This window comes from Rhopilema esculentum, chromosome 11 (genome assembly GCF_057945365.1).
Source record: "Rhopilema esculentum isolate cy_ngs chromosome 11, ASM5794536v1, whole genome shotgun sequence".
NCBI lineage: Eukaryota > Metazoa > Cnidaria > Scyphozoa > Rhizostomeae > Rhizostomatidae > Rhopilema > Rhopilema esculentum.
Window position 1 is genome coordinate 9,284,093 of NC_142825.1, and position 17,868 is coordinate 9,301,960.

Consider the following 17,868-nt stretch of genomic DNA (forward strand, 5'->3'; position numbering starts at 1 on the left):
GTATTGGGGTAACAAAAAATGATCGATGCAAGATGTACTCAAAACGAGACCTCCTTTGAAAGTGACCCAAAAAATGTTCGGTCGGATAGCAGCTCCTTAAGCATACGGATCCAACAGTCCCCGTGTAAACGCCAGACACAATCGCACTCTTTCAGATCCGATCCACTGTTCGGCCTTAGCCCCACAGAACCATGGAGGTTTTTTGCAATTCACGTTCTTTTATCAGCTGACATTTTGGCAGGCCAAGCAGGAATCTCGTAATAAAAATCAATATACTGTTCAGAAGGAGGTTGCACGAGAAAATTTGCACTCACTGCACATATCGAGTTCCATCGCATAGAAAGGCAACACATTGATTGTTGAGCTCGCTGGCCCACACAAATTGGAGTATAAAATGTTAATAAACATGCTTTCATATAATTTTAGAATGCTTAGGACACCAAGTAATGTGTGCTTGTCTTCAGCTTCTTTTGTAAATACCTTTGTGAGGGCAGCGTCATTTCAAGCTCAGCTTGCGGAATTGAATTTTGTAAACGGACGAAGGTCGAAGCCAAATGATGCCGGGAACTGTGAAGTTATTGATTCTATCGAGCCAAGAAGCGGAAAAACTCTTGGACAGTTCTACCTTTCGGGAAGGGAAGAAGTTAGCAGAGCTATTGACAGTGCAAAAATTGGACTTGATATTTGGAGAAAATTTTCAGATTTTGACAAATCAAGAATTATGCAAAATGCTGCAGGGATTTTGCGAGAAAGAAAGGCAGACATTGTATATCTTGATGCCATTGATACAGGTTAACAAACCGACAAAAGGCGGATTTTATTTGCCATTCCGTATTTATAGTAAATCACCATTAGCATTTAGTTTCAACAATTGGCTATGCAGTTTTATTTGCCATTCCGTATTTTTAGTAAATCACCATTAGCATTTAGTTTCAACAATTGGCTATGCAGTTTTATTTGCCATTCCGTATTTTTAGTAAATCACCATTAGCATTTAGTTTCAACAATTGGCTATGCAGTTATGTTTCAAGTTTTAAGTTCAAGCTCATTTATTATCAATAGTCCATACTACATACACTCATTTTTTTGTGAGAAACAGGTTATAAGAAACGGTAGGCTCAATTTTTCGAAAGTTAAGAATCAACCCTACCCAAATTGAAAAATTCTAAGAAACTTTTTTCATTTGCAGTTTTAATTTTCTGAGTTGACACTCGAAACAGTTTTGACATTGAACATCACTGTATATTGCAACACTACACTTGACATGCAGTTTGACTTCATTCTCAGTAAATTGCACACACAAGAAGTTTCCATTTAAAAATATAATGTGACTTCAACTTGACATTGATGAAGTTCAATGAGCTTAACTGTTTACAGAACTCAACAGAGTTAGTCATTCTAGATAAACAAAATTCCTTGATCACTTTATTAGTTTATCTCTGAATGTGAGTGAACTATTTAATTTACATGGAAGCATGTTTAAAAATTCATTACCTAAGAAATTTAAGAAACATGTAAGAAACTTTTGATAGCAAAATGGCCAGAAAATTCAAGAAACTGCCTACCAGCACCCCAGTCTGCAGAGTATGGCATGTGCACACCGGAGATATTTTTGTGCAAAACCTGTTGCACACCCATATTTTTGGGTGTGGCAACTAACATGGGTGTGTCTAGGTGTGGTCTCATAGAAAATGTCAGCTGATAAAAACAAGCACAATTGTGTATGAACAATTTGAGATATCATGAATCTTACTTGACAAATATACAAATAAAAACTTGCACTATCTTCAGCAGTATACTTCACACGCATTTCTACGGTGAAATGCAAATTCACAAATTTAAACCACAACAGGGGAAAATAGTTGGTGTACACCGGCACACCAGGCTTTTTGCTTGTGCACACCGGAGATCTCGTCGAAAAGTGCCATACTCTGCAGACCGGCCAGCACCGGACCTTAGTTTCTGATAAAAAAAATATGTTTACAAATAGATTCTTTACTGAATTAATAACATCAAATGCAAACCTACAAACTAAGCAGAATAATAGAGCATTACATAATTGTATACAGAAATAGTCACCTCGAAATAATCATCTCATTCTTCTAGGGCGTGTGATTTCAGAATGTGAAATGGATGTTGACGCTGCCATAGAAAGTTTAGAATTTTATTCTTCATTATTGCATGTGCCTTTCGGCCAGCATATTCCATTTCAAGATGGATCATTTGCATATACAAGAAGAGAGCCTCTTGGTATCTGTGTTGGTAACTTAAAACTTTCATTTCTTTAAAAAAAATTGCCTCACAGGCTTGAATGCTTGCTAATGCTTACAGGTGTGCTTTAGGTAAAAAGCAAAATGTTAAATTCAAATATCTTTCATTCAAAGTATGGAAACTTGTAGAGTCTGGTTGCTGAACATAGATAATTTCAGATGCCTTACATAGATAATGACTAGGCAGCCTAACTCAGAAATTGACTCTTTAATGATAATATTTAATTATTATTATCAGGTATTTTAAGAAGGCAAATTTTTTTCCACACACATATTCCCAATCCCTTTTTATGTATTTGTAATTTTTTCAGGATTTCAGTCCTACATTTCTTAGAATGGCCTATTCTTTAGATTAATTCAAAGACAGGTACTATTTTAAAAAAGTGCTTTCACACAAATTAGAAGTTTCCTTGCACAGACATATGAAAAGTTTCTTCAAAAGCCCTTGTGGTGGATAGGCTTGAATTTTAGGCTTGAATTGGAACAAAGTTTTATTCTACTTTGGTATAAAATGGCCTTGGGGGCTATATATTCCTTTAACATTTTTTGCTGAACTTTGATATCCAGGTAGTGGCATCAAGGATGATGGGGAAAAACTGCCAAAAAAGTTTCCCAATTTGTCTAGAGCCCCCATACTTCAAAAGGTCAAAAGGTGTTTTGGCACCCCATATGTGTGTCTGTTAGCAGTGACACAGTGCAAAATCCTTGCATTGAAATCTTGAGCAATTTGAGAATACACAGACAATTTTTTACATAATATGGATGAATTTGTTTACTATTCAAATGTATTAGATGTTTAAAACATTGGAGCAATAGATGATAATCTGAAAATAAATATATTTTTTTACATGACAAGCCCAAAATTGAGGGGTTTGGTCCCCCTTTGACTTTAAAAAGCCAGACCTGTACAAGTGAATGTTTTTGCTTGTAAATGACTGATGTTGGACTGAAAATATAACATTGATATGATGAATGAACCATGATTCCAAGATCAATCCCTTGAGTTTCTCCTTAATTCAGGTTTAAATTAAATAGTTAGCGAATTGGTGTGATGATGAGTTGGTTTATGACAGCTTAATTGAAGTAAAATCATACTACTACCTTTTTAAGATGCTTTTTTTCTATCAAGATCTGTTATTTTTTCACAGAGTCTTGTCTAGGCATGGTCTCTCATGGCTATCTCTCATTTCATCTATGTGATTTTTATAAGAGGACCTTCTTATTGCAAGCCTAAGAAACTGATGCCCTATTTAGATAAGTGCAATTAGGATTGTTGCAGTGAATTACAACACAGTTTTGCTTATTTCCTAGGTGAAGACACATACTACTGTTTTGAATAATGCCATTTTAGCAAACTGTAAAAGCAACCTTTGTCATCTCAGAAGAACCTGTTTTCATATTACTGGAGGATAAGCCTCATGATTTAATCAATCTAATACTATCTCTTTCTGGTTATTTTCTAGGTATCGGGGCTTGGAACTTCCCATTTCTAAACATTGCTTGGAAAGTTGCCCCTGCTATTTCATGTGGAAATGCTGTTGTTTATAAGCCATCGCCTTTTACACCAGTGTCAAGTGTAATATTTGCTGAGGTTCTTCATGAAGCTGGCCTACCTCCAGGTGTCCTTAATGTCATCCAAGGAGGTGCTGAAACTGGTTCTTTGTTGTGCAGGCATGAGCATGTTGCAAAAGTTTCATTCACTGGCAGTGGAACCACAGGCACTAAGGTATTGTATTTTTGTCTGTATTTTCTGTTTACCTATGTAGGGTGACCAAAGTTGTGTTTCAGAAAAAGAGGACACCTTTGCATAGATGCATGAAGGGGTCAGGGTGGCTAGGAACATTAAGGTTGGGGTGGCAGTTTGGTGGTTTGGGGGCAAATGCATCAGTACAGCAGGGTGGTCAGGTAGATGAGCTTTTTTTGCCCTTATGAAAATTGTGGCCCCAAAGATCAAACTTCAACTGAACATTTTGAACTCTTTCAGAAAATCTTTTGGAAGATATCTTCTTCTGCCAGCGTTGTCTTTAGTGATCAAATACATATTTGATACAATACCAAAGATTTGAGTAAAAATCCAGAAAATTGGAGAAAAGGTTAACTCCTGATTAAAGCTTGTTTTAGTCATGCTGAGGTTGTAGTTTATGAAACATGCCCATGATGTGACAAATTTTAAAGTATCTGAAAATCCTGGGCAATTTTTAAAACCCGACCACAAGGTGCAATTTTAAGGTTTCCAGAAGGACATGTCAAGCGAGAAGAGTAGCTCTCACCTATGCATCTAACTTTGATTAAAGGTGCAAATGTGGCTTTGTTGTGAGGATAGAAACTGCAGGTCCAAGGGTCACTGACATGGTTAAACTTAAATTAGAGTGAGGAGGGTTGCCAGCTCACTACAATCCCAGTCATAGGAATCATAATGTATGGTCACATTGAAAGAAAGGACCAGAACACTGATCTAAAAGCACCGGTCTCTTTGGGTTTAAAAAAACTACCCTCTTTTTGTTGCTAGACAGGGAAACCATATTCAGCTCTTTTGTTGCTAGATAGGAAATATTGTTGATGAATGGCACATGATTTGTACCATTTGGGGAATTACAGATACACTTGTGCATTAAGGTTGGAACCTGTTCAAGTCAGATTGCTACCATTTAGAAAAGCACTGCACTTCTCGCTTGAATGGGTGCTCATTTCATCTTTCTGGTCTCAAATAAAATTTACTGATGGAAAAGGTTGGGGTTCTCCAGATTTTAATGTACATATTAGAGTAAGAGTTTTAGATTTGTTGAATCTTTCCAATGACATAAAGGTACTATATTTGACAATTTTTTTGCATACTATTTAAGACAACTCAAAGACATAAAAAACTTCCTTTGGGCTTTAAATCACTTCGTTTTTCACATTGCTGGAGCTGCAAAAAGCTACTAATGTATGAATGTATCTTATTTAGGAAAGCCTCATTTAGGACTAGGGCAGTTGACAGCTATTTCTGATTCTCAAGACAGAGAATACAAAATTTTGATAATTTATGATTTTAGATTATGCAAGCATGCGCAGAAGGCATAAAACGTGTCACCCTAGAGCTTGGTGGAAAGTCTCCTTTGGTAATATTTGCTGATGCAGAATTGGAAAATGCTTTAAATGGAGCATTGCTTGCCAATTACCTTACCCAAGGACAGGTATGGCTTTTGTATGAAGATTTTAGTTTTTTGTGATTCACATGTATAGCTATCATGATATAGAAGTCTTATGTAATATGATAACGTTCCTTAGTGATTAGTAAACTGGAAGCTTTGTATCTTCTGATGTTGTCACAAGAAATAAGCTAGCTTTCCAATCTTGTTTCCCTGGGTCAAGTATTTTAGACAGCTGTGGTGGCATTCTGTGACTAGTTTCTAGCTATATTTCTGAGACTAAGTAATGTAAAAGGATGGTACCCAGTGTAGTTTACGTGGTGAGAGGGAGTGACGATACTCCCTCATAAAGTCAGGGGGCTATCAACAGACCCTCTGCGTGCTAGGTCTTAGAATGAAAGCAAGTGACAAGTTCGTAGATAAGCTGGAAGCATGAAGCCACCCCGGTTAGAATTTCATATTACAATTAAACTTACGAGAAAAAGTGAGTGACATTTATTTGGGCTTTTTAAGACAGTTTTTTTCAGAAGGGACTATTGGATGGCAGGTAACCCTCATTCAATATCGTCTAACAGCTGCAATGAGCCAACGATTCAGGGTACCAAGGTAAAGCTGAAACGAAGAAAGAATATAGTAAAAGCTTTTTTCTACAGACTGATACGAACATCAGAGCATAAAACACCATGTCAGTGAAGATTATATTAAAAGCGTTAGAGAGGGTTCGAGATATTAAGATACAACGAAATGGGATAACGTAAAAACAAAATTCAATTTGGCAGCAAAAGAAGCTATATCACAGCATTGCAAGGAAGAAAACGATGTTAGATGAGATACAAAACTCGTAGATAAAAGAATAGTTGATAGAATCTATAATCTAGATGATGAATTCAAGATTAAATAAGCCAGGCTGGCTAAAAGAGCAGGGCAACGGACCAGATACTGCATTTATAAATACCTTGTATGGAATAAAAAGGTCAACATTGAAAATGGCATTGCACAAATTTCTTTCAAAATTAGAGTTTGTAATCATCGCTAGTAAACCCTAATTCATTGTATTTGTGATTATTTTATTTTATTTCTATTGCAGCTGAAGAACTTGTACTTAAGAGATCTACTTTGATGATTTGTTACTCTAATGATGTAATTTTGTAAGGCTTTTCGTGGCTACTTGAACCCTAAAGGACATCGAAATGAAAGAAACACCACTCTTCGTAATTTTTTATGGTCCGAAAATGACCTTAAGAAAAGACTCATTGATGCTTGAGCCCGAAATTGCTTTGAAAGCCTTTACCATTGTGCTTGCAAATTTTACCTAGAAGATACGTCTGAAGTGTATTCAAATATGGCACAAATATCGGTTTTACCAGTTTCTATTCTATGTTTTCTACCTTCTTCCGTCCGGTGCATTAAACGTTTCCCACAAATAGGAACCAAAGAAAGGCGTGTGGTAACTAAAATTTTTTATTTCCAAAGGCCACTCTCGTATTCTTCAATTCTATGAACATTAATATTCCTGGGTTCTATAGATTTTTTACATGTCAAGAAGGGTACAATATGTTTTCAATTCAGTCATTAAAATTGAAAAACTAAATGAATACACTTCCGTTGCTAACTCTCGTTTAGTCCAAACCGCCCAGGCAATCGATAGAATGAGTATTTGAACCCTAAATATACTTTTACCAAACAAATGGCATTTTAAGCCCTAAGAAAACCATCTTTATCCTATTCCAATGTACACTATTTTCTAAGTAAAGAACTTTTTTTAATAAATGTAGTTAAAGAGTTCAATGATGCTCGAAAAAGTTTTTATTAAGAAGATATTTATATTAAATGCTTCAGAATCATATTAAAATGACATTGAATGTCAAATTTTTTCATCATCTCAGAAGATTGTTTATGTTGACCATTGATGCTGCAAATAGGGGTTTTATGGCCTTGCATGGGAGAAGCATCTTTGAAGGCGGTAGCAGATCCGTTAAAATCAAGAAACTCTGTTTTATCCAAAAAGAAACGTTCAAACGGTGCTTTGATACTTAGCTTGTATGCTCTGATCATGAAGTGAGTCGTATGTTGTATTGCAAATTTACCTAAATTTTGCCTTTGAATTCAATTTTGCCATTGTTCTGCGCATTTGATTGCAGGTTTGTTCAAATGCTGCACGAGTTTATGTACAACGACCAATATTTGATGAATTCTTGGAGAAAATAGTAAAAAAAGTGAATAATATCACAGTTGGTGACCCACTCAAGCCAAGTTCACAGATGGGAGCTTTAATTTCTGAGGAGCATTTGCAAAAAGTTCTTGGCTACGTTGATGTTGCAAAGAAAGAAGTAAGAAAACCATACTTAATTTTATCTATTTTTTTCAGAACGACAATACCCAATCACTTAAAAATGAAGTTGATTGAATTTTATCATACTTATCCACCGTAGATATAAAGATAAACCCCTATTATATAAGCCTTCCTACCTCAAAGAAGCCCTCTACGACTTAAATGTAATTAATTCCACTTCAGTTTGAATCTCTAAGTGCGCTGATGACCAAAGCCTATCAAATTCAATTCCGTTCATCAATTTTGCTTGATATAAAAGAATATTACAGTGCCTCAAATTATATCTCCCTTTACCCACAACAAATCATCATGTTCAAATTAAATGGAGCTGTATTTTTGAACTGTTGATTGCATTTAAAACCTGTGATTTTGTAGCAGCTAACAAATCTAAAAATCACACCTAAGGTAAAGTTACTGTCAATCAAATTATTCTGCGGTGGTATCTAACATTAGGTGAGCTGGTTGGCATACAATTAAAGATAATCACACTTTAAAACTTAAATTGTGCTACATCAGTCTAGCAGTGCTCTACTGCTATTCTAGACATAGATGCTAGAGAGGATTAAACTATGCTAAAATTGGTTTAGAAAATTCGATGCAAAAAACTAGATACCGTAAATCCTTGAATAAACACCTACCTTCGAATAAGCCCTACCCTAAATTAGTTTTTTATGAAGTAAGCCCCCCACCCGCAATTAAACCCCGCGGGCTGAAGTACTGCCGCGACAGCAATAGGTTTATCACAATATCTCTGCGTTTTTAAGCATACTGACCAGCCTAAAATAGAGGAAGAGAATTTACTCTGATAAATTTTTAAATGCTGCTTTATAAGCTCCCACCATCGAAAAAGGCCCTCCCCCACGAATAAGCCCCTGTCCCAAAATATTTTTTGCGAAATAAGCCCCCGGGGCTTTTTCTTGGACTTGGGTGCATTTGGATTCCGATGCCCAACCTCAGTAACTAGCAGCAACTAATCGAGAAAACAATGGATAATTGAATAAGTAAATAATAAACGTTGAGAAGCGCGAGCATGTGAAATTTGACTCAGCTTAGATATGAGGTATCCCTAACATCGAATACTTTCAAAAAGGTGGTCAACCTCATGATATAGTAAACACTTTCTTTTGTCTCCTCTCCTCTCTACTTTTGATTGTTCGTTAAAACTGTATATTTTATCTTCAATATTTAGGGAAGTTTATATTTCCTTTTTGTTATACTTCAGCAGAGTATATTGGAAAGAGTAGTACCGTTTTTATTCTACTTAAGTATTATAAATGGAAATAAGTGCGGCAAAACGTACTAATGTATAAATGTTGAATGAAAATTACTGTATTGCTGACCTGTCATGTTGTGTTCCGAAAGTATGCTAGGCGGAGCTGTACACACTTTTGTGTACAGACGAACAGGTCGGTTCTATGTTGTAACTTCGTGTTTCACCCATTTGGCTTTATATGCGATCCACAACTGTGTATATATTTTTCATTATGTTTTTTTGGACCCTCGTTCTGACGTTTTTATTAGTATGTTGTGAAATTTTTACTTTTTTCAAAGCCATTTTCAAGTTCTTTACCGCAAAAAATTGTTCCATTTTGCTTTGTGTCACTTTGCTTTGTTAATATTCTAGGGTGCAAGAATACTATGCGGTGGCGAGCGGATGCGGCTTGACGACCCAGAATTACAAAATGGCTTCTATATGTCACCATGCGTCATGGATAATTGTAATGACCAGATGACCATTGTCAAGGAAGAGCATTTCGGCCCTGTCATGTCGGTTTTGGCGTTTGACACAGAAGAAGAGGCAATTGCACGCTCGAATGACACAAAGTATGGTTTGGCGGGAGGGGTTTTCACCAAGTAAGTAAAAAATTATTGCTCGTTGCTCTTGGCCATAATGGCCCATACAAGAAAATTTTGTTTAGAATTGAAATGGCACCTCTAAATTAACGCACACCTTGAATTTCATTATAATTTCAATTTTAAGAGATCGAGCCAGATAAAGGCGAAATTATACGTTTAAAGAAATGTGAGGGTTCTTTTCGTTAGTTTTTGGTGATTTTACAGCAATTTCTAAACTCCTTTTATCAAAGTAACTCAAGAAATTCAACTATAGCTAATTCAACTAGAGACTAAGATAAGTGTTTCAAGGCCCTCTTTCAGTTGTTGAAAATGCCATAGGTTTGTACCTCATTTCAATTAAAAAGGCATAGGCACTGCTTTTGTCTGCTATTATGGAGCAATAAGATGGAAAGTGATCCAGGGGTGTTGTCTTTTATTATATTTTTGTTTCTGCATCCCATAATGTTTGAGTTAATCCCATTTTGGGGGATGCATGCAAAAAAAATTGATACGCATTGCCACGGCACGTTAATTGCCCTTCATAATTTTAAAAACAATTGCATGTATTTCCAGCCACATATATGATTTCAAACATAGATAGATTCCAAAAAGAGAGCTCGCTGTTTAAAGTGTTTTTATCATCATTTGTAAACTATGTGCCAGTGACATTGATTTTACAAAGCGATTTTGTTGGGGAGATGAGATGCAGCAAGTTCCTGAGTATGAAATGAGTACCCCCGTTTTGGGGCCATTTCACATGCGTATTATATATTCTGAATCAAAGAGGCATAGAACCCCCCGAGAAAGGAACAAACAGAACTTTGCGATCGAATTTCAAAACTAAGTGAGCGGTCGGAGCTTATCATTCACATTGACATGGGAGTTTGATCATAGCAGAAATATCTTTCATACTGAAAAACCTGCCTGGATTTTCTGTTGTTTTATGTTTTTTGTTTGTATTAAGGCTCACTTTACTTCCAAAGGTAAGCAAAAACATCGAGAATTTTATGACGCGGCCTAAGTGTTTACAGAGAGTAGACATTCGATGTAAACAATACGACCTGATTTTAACTGACCTCCGACACTAGAGCCAGGCCAAGGCAACTAAAACAACAGACAACGTACCTTCAATTCAATTATTCAAATTTTTAAGGCGGAAAGCTTCGAATTTTGATCTTCCCCTTTTGACTACATCTACAAAAAGTTCCGAGGAAACCCCTAAATGAAAAATAAACAAAAATACGTCCTTAAATTATATGCGTAAAACTCCTCAGAAATTACTAAAATTACTGTTCTCGACATGTTTGCGAGATCTCGTTGTGTTCCCTGGCTTTTGTTGCTGAGGATGGCCCGGGATTTTGTAGGGATAATTCGTTAGAATACGCATGCGTCCCTGCCCCTCGACGTTGATTGGCTCGAACAAATCATTAAGCCTTTTGTCTCAAACAATAGGAGTGAGATCTCATCTCCCCAACAAGATTGATCACATGCTTCAACGTGCTAAGGCATAGGCATCTCAATAAGCCTCCAAGGGAGTTTTTTTCTCAGAAATTTAGTTCCAAATTCTTTCGTACCTTCGATAAACCAGTAAAATATTGAAGAAAGTTGATTCACTTTGCCATTGCTTTTAAATGATGTGTTCATTCCCAACCTTTTTTGCTATGCCCCTGCGCAGCAACTGCCGCACGAATTTTTTCCAAGCTTTGAAAACAATAGCAGCACACGCTTTCATGTCTCTGCGTAGCAGCTTTAGCACCCAAAACAAAAGAACAGCTAGTTGGTCAAATATTATTGAGATTCTATCTATAGTGCTAATGTTTATATATTTTAGTCCAGAGCAAACGATTTCAGAGGGCAATTATTACCTGAGGAAGATTCCGTGGTTAATATTAGGTTATCTTTGGCTACCTGTCCTGAGTGACACCCTAGCCTTAAGCAGCTTTTGGCATGAGTGCAAAGAATGAAAAATATGGAGCTTTTAACATGACCCTACCAGAATGAAAATATGACCCTTCGGTTTACAGCTGAAATTTTAAGGTCTTTACTGTTTCCTGTCGTGCAGCATAACACAGATACGCAATTTTGCGACGAAGGTATCGCCTAGAAACAGTTGAGTGCTAATTGAGTGCCAAGCCATCTTCAAAAAAGAAAAAAGAAAATTTTTAAGAAGAATTGCCTTTACTCTTCTTATGATTCATTTTATCGTAAACTCGGATCTACAGTTTACGCAGCTCGAGAAACCTAGATTTATTGTACAAGCTAAAAATGGGAAAAAGGGGTTTAAGTCCAAAATATGGTTCAAAATTTTTTTTGATTCTATTTCTTATCTAAACTTTCCCAAAGTATATTTTTGTGATAATTATGTTAAGTATACGTACTGCGAAAAGAGAGTCCGAATTGCGAAAAGGAAATATGACTGTGGATCCTCCCAGGACGTAGTTGTCGATTCACGTTATTAAGGATCCCGGGACAGAATTATTATTGATCCCTGTTACAAGTAGAATTTTGAATTCTCCGAAAGCAAGACAAAAAGAGTAAATCTGTGTGAGGGAACCCTAATATTCTACCGAGGACCCAAAAACAGGGGCATAATCAAATTATCGAGATGCTCCCCCATTGTTATTTTATTTTTTCGATGTCCATGTTGGAAAAAACAACGTTTGTTTGTTCTCGCTTTTGCAGCTGCATCTTATTTCACTCTTTTTGGCTCCCAATGTTTTCTTACTAGAACAAGTTTTGCAAGTACCGCGAGTACTGCGTTCTATATTTAACCGCCAGTGATGCGTTCTAAAAGTTACCGCGATTATTGCGTTCTGTGAGCTTGCGCGAGTACTGCGTTCAGTAAGTATCCACGAGTAAAGCGTTCTGTAAGCTTCCGCGAGTACTGTGACTGGCACATTAATATTGAGCGTGGAAAATTTACAGAAAATATTTTCATTGATTTGGAAAAGGCCATCCTTATTCAAAAGCTATCTAAGTACGGAATTCAGGGTCTTGAGCTTCAATGGTTCAAATAATATCGCAGCAGTAGGCAGCAATTCACTAAGGTTAATGGAGTGGAATCTGACATCGGAAGCATCAACTGTGGTGTTCCACAAGGCTCTTGTTTAGGTCCACTACTCTTCCTAATCTTTATAAATGATCTGCCATTCGCCTTGAAAAACTGCAAAGTTACGATGTACGCCGACGATACTAGCATATCCTATTCCTCTTAGAGCGTTGAGGATCTAACTGAAACGCTCAACAACGAATTGAAATGTTTGAAAGAATGGCTTCAGGGCAATAAATTGTCTTTGAATGTAATCAAGACTCGGGCAATGGTAGTCGGATCTAGACCAAATCTTAAAAAGATTGGTGAAAACACTGTGGATTCTCCTGCATTCGTTATCGATGATTCCCCTGTAGAACTCGTCGACAGTATTAAGTATCTTGGTGTCCAAGGTCCAAGTTGACCAATACCTCGTGTGGGACGAGCAAATTAAATCTGTTCAAGCCAAAGTCTCCCGCTCGTTAGGTTTTTTAAAATATGCAAAGAAATTTTTGCCAAAAACTGTACTTTGCAAATTATATAGAGGTATTGTAGAGCCACATTTTCGGTACTGCTGTTCTTTATGGGGGAGCTGTGCAGAGTTCCGACTGGTTGAGCTTCAAAAATTGCAGAATCGTGCCGCTAGAATTATTACAAATAGCAGCTACGATGCTCCTGCCGAAGCTTTGATTACAGAGTTAAAATGGCCAACTGTGAGGGATATGATCAGAAGTGAGACTGCAACAACTGTATATAAATCTGTTAATAGTCTCGCGCCTGATTATCTCTCGCATTTATTTGTTAGAAATTCTGATCGCAATATTATCAACCTTAGAAATGCCGAAACTGACTTGCTAGTGCCATTCATGAAAACTAGTAATGGACAGAAAGCGTTCGCATTTCGTGGAGCAAAAATCTGGAATGATCTCAGCCGCGAGGCCAAGCAAGCTCCCTCTTTATCTTCTTTTAAGAACAAGATAAAGGGTTTGTTGTAAATTTATTGTAAATAGTTGTAGATAAATTATTTATGATTGTTATTTTTTTTTCTTTTTCCCGTTAATTAATTTTAGTAGATTTTTTAATTTGTAAAGTTTTTGGCACGGCCCCCAGAAAATCAGTCATGACTGACGGGGCTACCGCGCATAATTAATTTTAAAATGAAAAAAAAATGAAAAAAAGCGCTCTGTAAGCTACCGCGAGTATCGCGTTCTGTATGCTACCGCGAGTACTGTGCTCTGTAAGCTTGCGCGACTACCGCGCTCTGTAAGTAACCGCGAGTAACGCGTACTGTATTTAACCGCCAGTGATGCGTTCTAAAAGTTACCGCGATTATTGCGTTCTGTGAGCTTGCGCGAGTACCGCGTTCAGTAAGTATCCACGAGTAAAGCGTTCTGTAAGCTTCCGTGAGTACTGTGCTCTGTAAGCTTGCGCGACTACCACGCTCTGTAAGTAACCGCGAGTAACGCGTTCTCAAAGTTTCCACGAGTTTTCCATTTACCGCAAGTTTTGCGTTTATCGCACAATTTAACAGTGTTTACACAGTGTTTCGAGGCCAAGTGATTTCATTGCACTTCAAGGCTTGGCGTATCCCTGACAGAAGATATCAAATTTGGTTCATCTAGATTACAGGATCCCTCAGTTCATTTATCATTCTAATATAATAATTAGTTTATATTCTCTTCGTGAAGAGGGGAAGTGGCTTATTTCCAACGTTGGATAAATTTTCCTTTTTGTTCTTTCTTATCAGGGATCTCCCACGGGCACATCGCTTCATTTCAAACCTTCAAGCTGGGTCTTGCTACATCAACACATACAATATGTACCCTGTTCAGATACCGTTTGGAGGCTACAAACAGTCTGGATTTGGCAGGGAAAATGGATTGGCTGTTCTTGATGGTTATTCACAAGTTAAATCAGTTTATGTTGAAAATAACGATGTATCACCACCGTTCTAGAGTTATAGTAAAACGAGATTGATTTATAATTGTACCCTAACTCCAATGATTCGCTTATAGAGTAGTGGGCTTAAAATTTGCATACCATCATCCAAGGATTTGGCATACGGTATTTGTTTCCGCGATGTTTGAGGGGGAGGTGGAGGGGGGAGATGAAATATTTCAAAGCAAATCGATTGATCTACCAAAAATGTTTACTAATCTCAACTGCTTTTGAGAGCACAACAGGGTTTTTACAAAAGCAACTGTACGTACACCGCCTTTGCAAGAATTTGTTCAGTTTTGCAGCTCTTGCTCAATGATATGATAATACAATAACCATTTAATTTCGTATTGATTGTAGAGGTCCTTAGCTTGTGGTCATGGAGATTCTCCTTAGCTTGTGGTCATGGGGATACCATAATCCCTTGCGTTTGTAGAAAACCCTGGCTTGCCAGCATAATCATTTGCTATTGTGATGTCTAACTAGAGTAAATCCAGTGATCTGTATGTGATAAAGAGACTACCTTAAAAACCTTAAGGACAGAGGCGATCTTCCAAATGGAATGAATAGTTGAATGACTTTATTCCCAGGATTTATGATCAGAATTACAAAGCCTAGTGACTATATATCTTAGCCTAAAGGATAATAATCTACTTGATTGGTTGCTAAAAGGGAACTTTGTCATTTGCTGTTGAGGTGAATGTAAAATGAGATCAATTGTCTTTTTCTTTCGTATCACTGCAAAAGCTAACGAATTTTCATACTCTTACAGAACGACTTATAGTTGGCTATTATGCGTTTGTTATTATTCAGTTTTCTAGTGGGGGTTGCAAGTCAGGCAAGGCTTTGCCTCTTCCTTGCAACAGCTATTTGATAAGTAGGTTTTTCAAATATTTATCTGCATTTGTAAATGATCCTAGCTTCTCGTCAGTCTTTCATACAAATCCGCAACATTTCAATTTTACATTTGGGTGCGACTGGAAAAGGAAGTGAACGGGAATTTAGATGCTGTTTTCAGTTCTTCAAAGGAATTATGAATATTCACTCCATTGGCTGTGCCCATAGTTGATGTGCCAAAGCAGGCCATTACTCCTGTAACTTTTTCAAATCCAATACCTCCCCACAATCACGGCGAAAGCCTCTCTTTGTACTCACCTGTGAAATTAGCACGGCAAAGACCGCCCCTCTGAGAAATTTCCAGACCTGGAAGTCCTTGCTTGAAACAGCGAATTACCTTGGCATTTTTCAGTTTCCCTGCGTCCTTTGCCGGCTGATCTTTTTGTCCCTATTTTGGCACGACAGTGGGAAGATTTTAAAATAATGAATAAATCCCCCCATTTAACCCAGTTTTGTAATTAATTCTGGGCGCTGCCTTAAGCTTGCAAACGTTACCCATGTGACATTGTCCTGCTAATCAAAGACAAATTTTGCTGCCCCTTGCTATATTTACCTGATTTCCCCGGGTATAAAAAGCTCACCGAACTAGTTACAGAGGAGTGTCTATTTGTTGCGGCTCTATCAACGAAACAACAATTGGTGTTTTTACAAGAGGGTGTTTCTGTTCGCGTTTGGTGTTTTGTTTCGGGCCTAAAAGCGTACATGGCTTGAAATTAGCCAGATTAAAGTGTAATTACTCTGGATATTCTTGAAAAGAAAGTTTATTTTTCTTTAGCACCTTTGCATTCCGATTGGACTTACTTGCAAAATTTAGGAAGTTTGTTGTGGCTGCCCCACGCACTTGTCGACGACTTAATAAAGTCGGATTCTTAACGTGGCACAAATTCAAACAGAACTATGTTAACTGGAATTATCATAATTGATAAAGACAAAGTTTAATCCACACAGCTTTGTAAGTTAAAAATGGAATGTTAAATTTACAATACGATACTCTTGTCAATGTATCACAACGTATATGTACGGGCATGTTTCTCTTAGTTTCCTCTTTCCGACTGTGTTGCTTTATGAATCGAACCTGAGACAACGAAGAACTACGATCGAACATGTGATGATTTCTTCGATCTCATTCATTTGTATATGAATTCATTCACTAGTTTCTCCATTCACTGCATCATGATTCTTGCTAATTATTCAATTGATTATTATCAGTCTGTTATCTTCAACTCACCCAGCTATTTAAAAAGTCCATTCTATTTTTTTCTTGTATTGTTTTTCCTATATCTGCGTTCTCGTCTCTCCCTTTTCCAAGATGATTTCTTTTCCCTGAACCTTTCACGACACGTTCGTTGACCGGAGTAAGTATTCTGTCTGAGGTTTGAAAATCGATTCAACTGAGTATTAATCAATTAAGTAGCTCGCTATACTAATGATTAAAATTATTGATTTTCAGTTTCAAATGATTTGAGGCATAGGTGCTAAATAATCTTAATTTGAGGCTCCCAAAGATGGATATTTCTCTTTCCCTTGTCAGTTTTTTGTAGAGAAATCCAAACTTTACTTATTCATTGCTGGGTTGTTTTCTTTTCTAAGTAAATCACAGTCCTGGTTCAAGATCCCCTTTTCTACAATTATTTTTCTGGCCGATCCCAGGTATCATTAAACAGCATTAGTCCCATACCCTTTGATTTCCCTCTATCGCCCTGCAAACTTACTGAATGGTGTTTTCTCTTTGCTTCGCCATATATATTATGAAGCCTTTGAAGTTGCTTTGCCAAGATGATTGTCCTTTCCCTAATATGGCCTAAACCCTAGTTTTTTGTGCAATTTTTTTCGTAATGATTGTGTTGTTGTCACTTGTTTTTGATGTCGCAAGTTCCCACATTGACAGCCAATCGACCACATACTCCGAAACATACCACATATTGTCACGTCTCAGTCAAAACATAGTATGGTCGCATGATTCCCGCATTACAAGACATGCGAAATATCTCTGTATTGCTGTAACGGCAAATTCTCCCGTAGGTTCGTTGGCACAAGCGCCGATAAAATGTAGCTGAAATTTGGGGGGTATATTCTCCAGAAAATTTCCTACCATAGTGCTGCAACGATACTCGAAGACATCGTCCAACAAACTTACATTTTCATGGGTAATGTTTGTCTTTCTAAAGAAACGCCGGAAATTGCCGTAATATTGAACCGATATTACTTTTAGCCATTTGCATTCATGAGTGACCTCAATAGCCCTCTTCATAACTGAAAAGTCCATAAATGCTGGCAAAATTTTCCACTTTTAATTCAATTTTTAAAGAATTTTCTACTCAAGTAGCAGGTAGACAGTGGAAGATGATTTAGCCCTAGAAAAAATGGAAAGGTAGAGAAATTGATTTTGGGGGGCCATACAATTAGTTTTGAAAACAATTAAAAAATTAATTTTGT

At 37.1% G+C, this 17,868-nt stretch overlaps 1 protein-coding gene across 1 annotated transcript; it reads left to right on the forward strand.

The window, feature by feature from the left end:
• Window positions 1–288: 288 nt before the first annotated feature.
• LOC135693315 (4-trimethylaminobutyraldehyde dehydrogenase) lies at window positions 289–15,248 on the forward strand. The gene is made up of 7 exons (XM_065211757.2): window positions 289–791; window positions 2,107–2,262; window positions 3,734–3,996; window positions 5,306–5,446; window positions 7,543–7,731; window positions 9,358–9,587; window positions 14,345–15,248. Exons 1-7 carry the CDS (start codon window positions 395–397, stop codon window positions 14,550–14,552), a joined length of 1,584 nt encoding a protein of 527 aa, XP_065067829.2. The 5' UTR covers window positions 289–394; the 3' UTR covers window positions 14,553–15,248.
• Window positions 15,249–17,868: the final 2,620 nt, after the last annotated feature.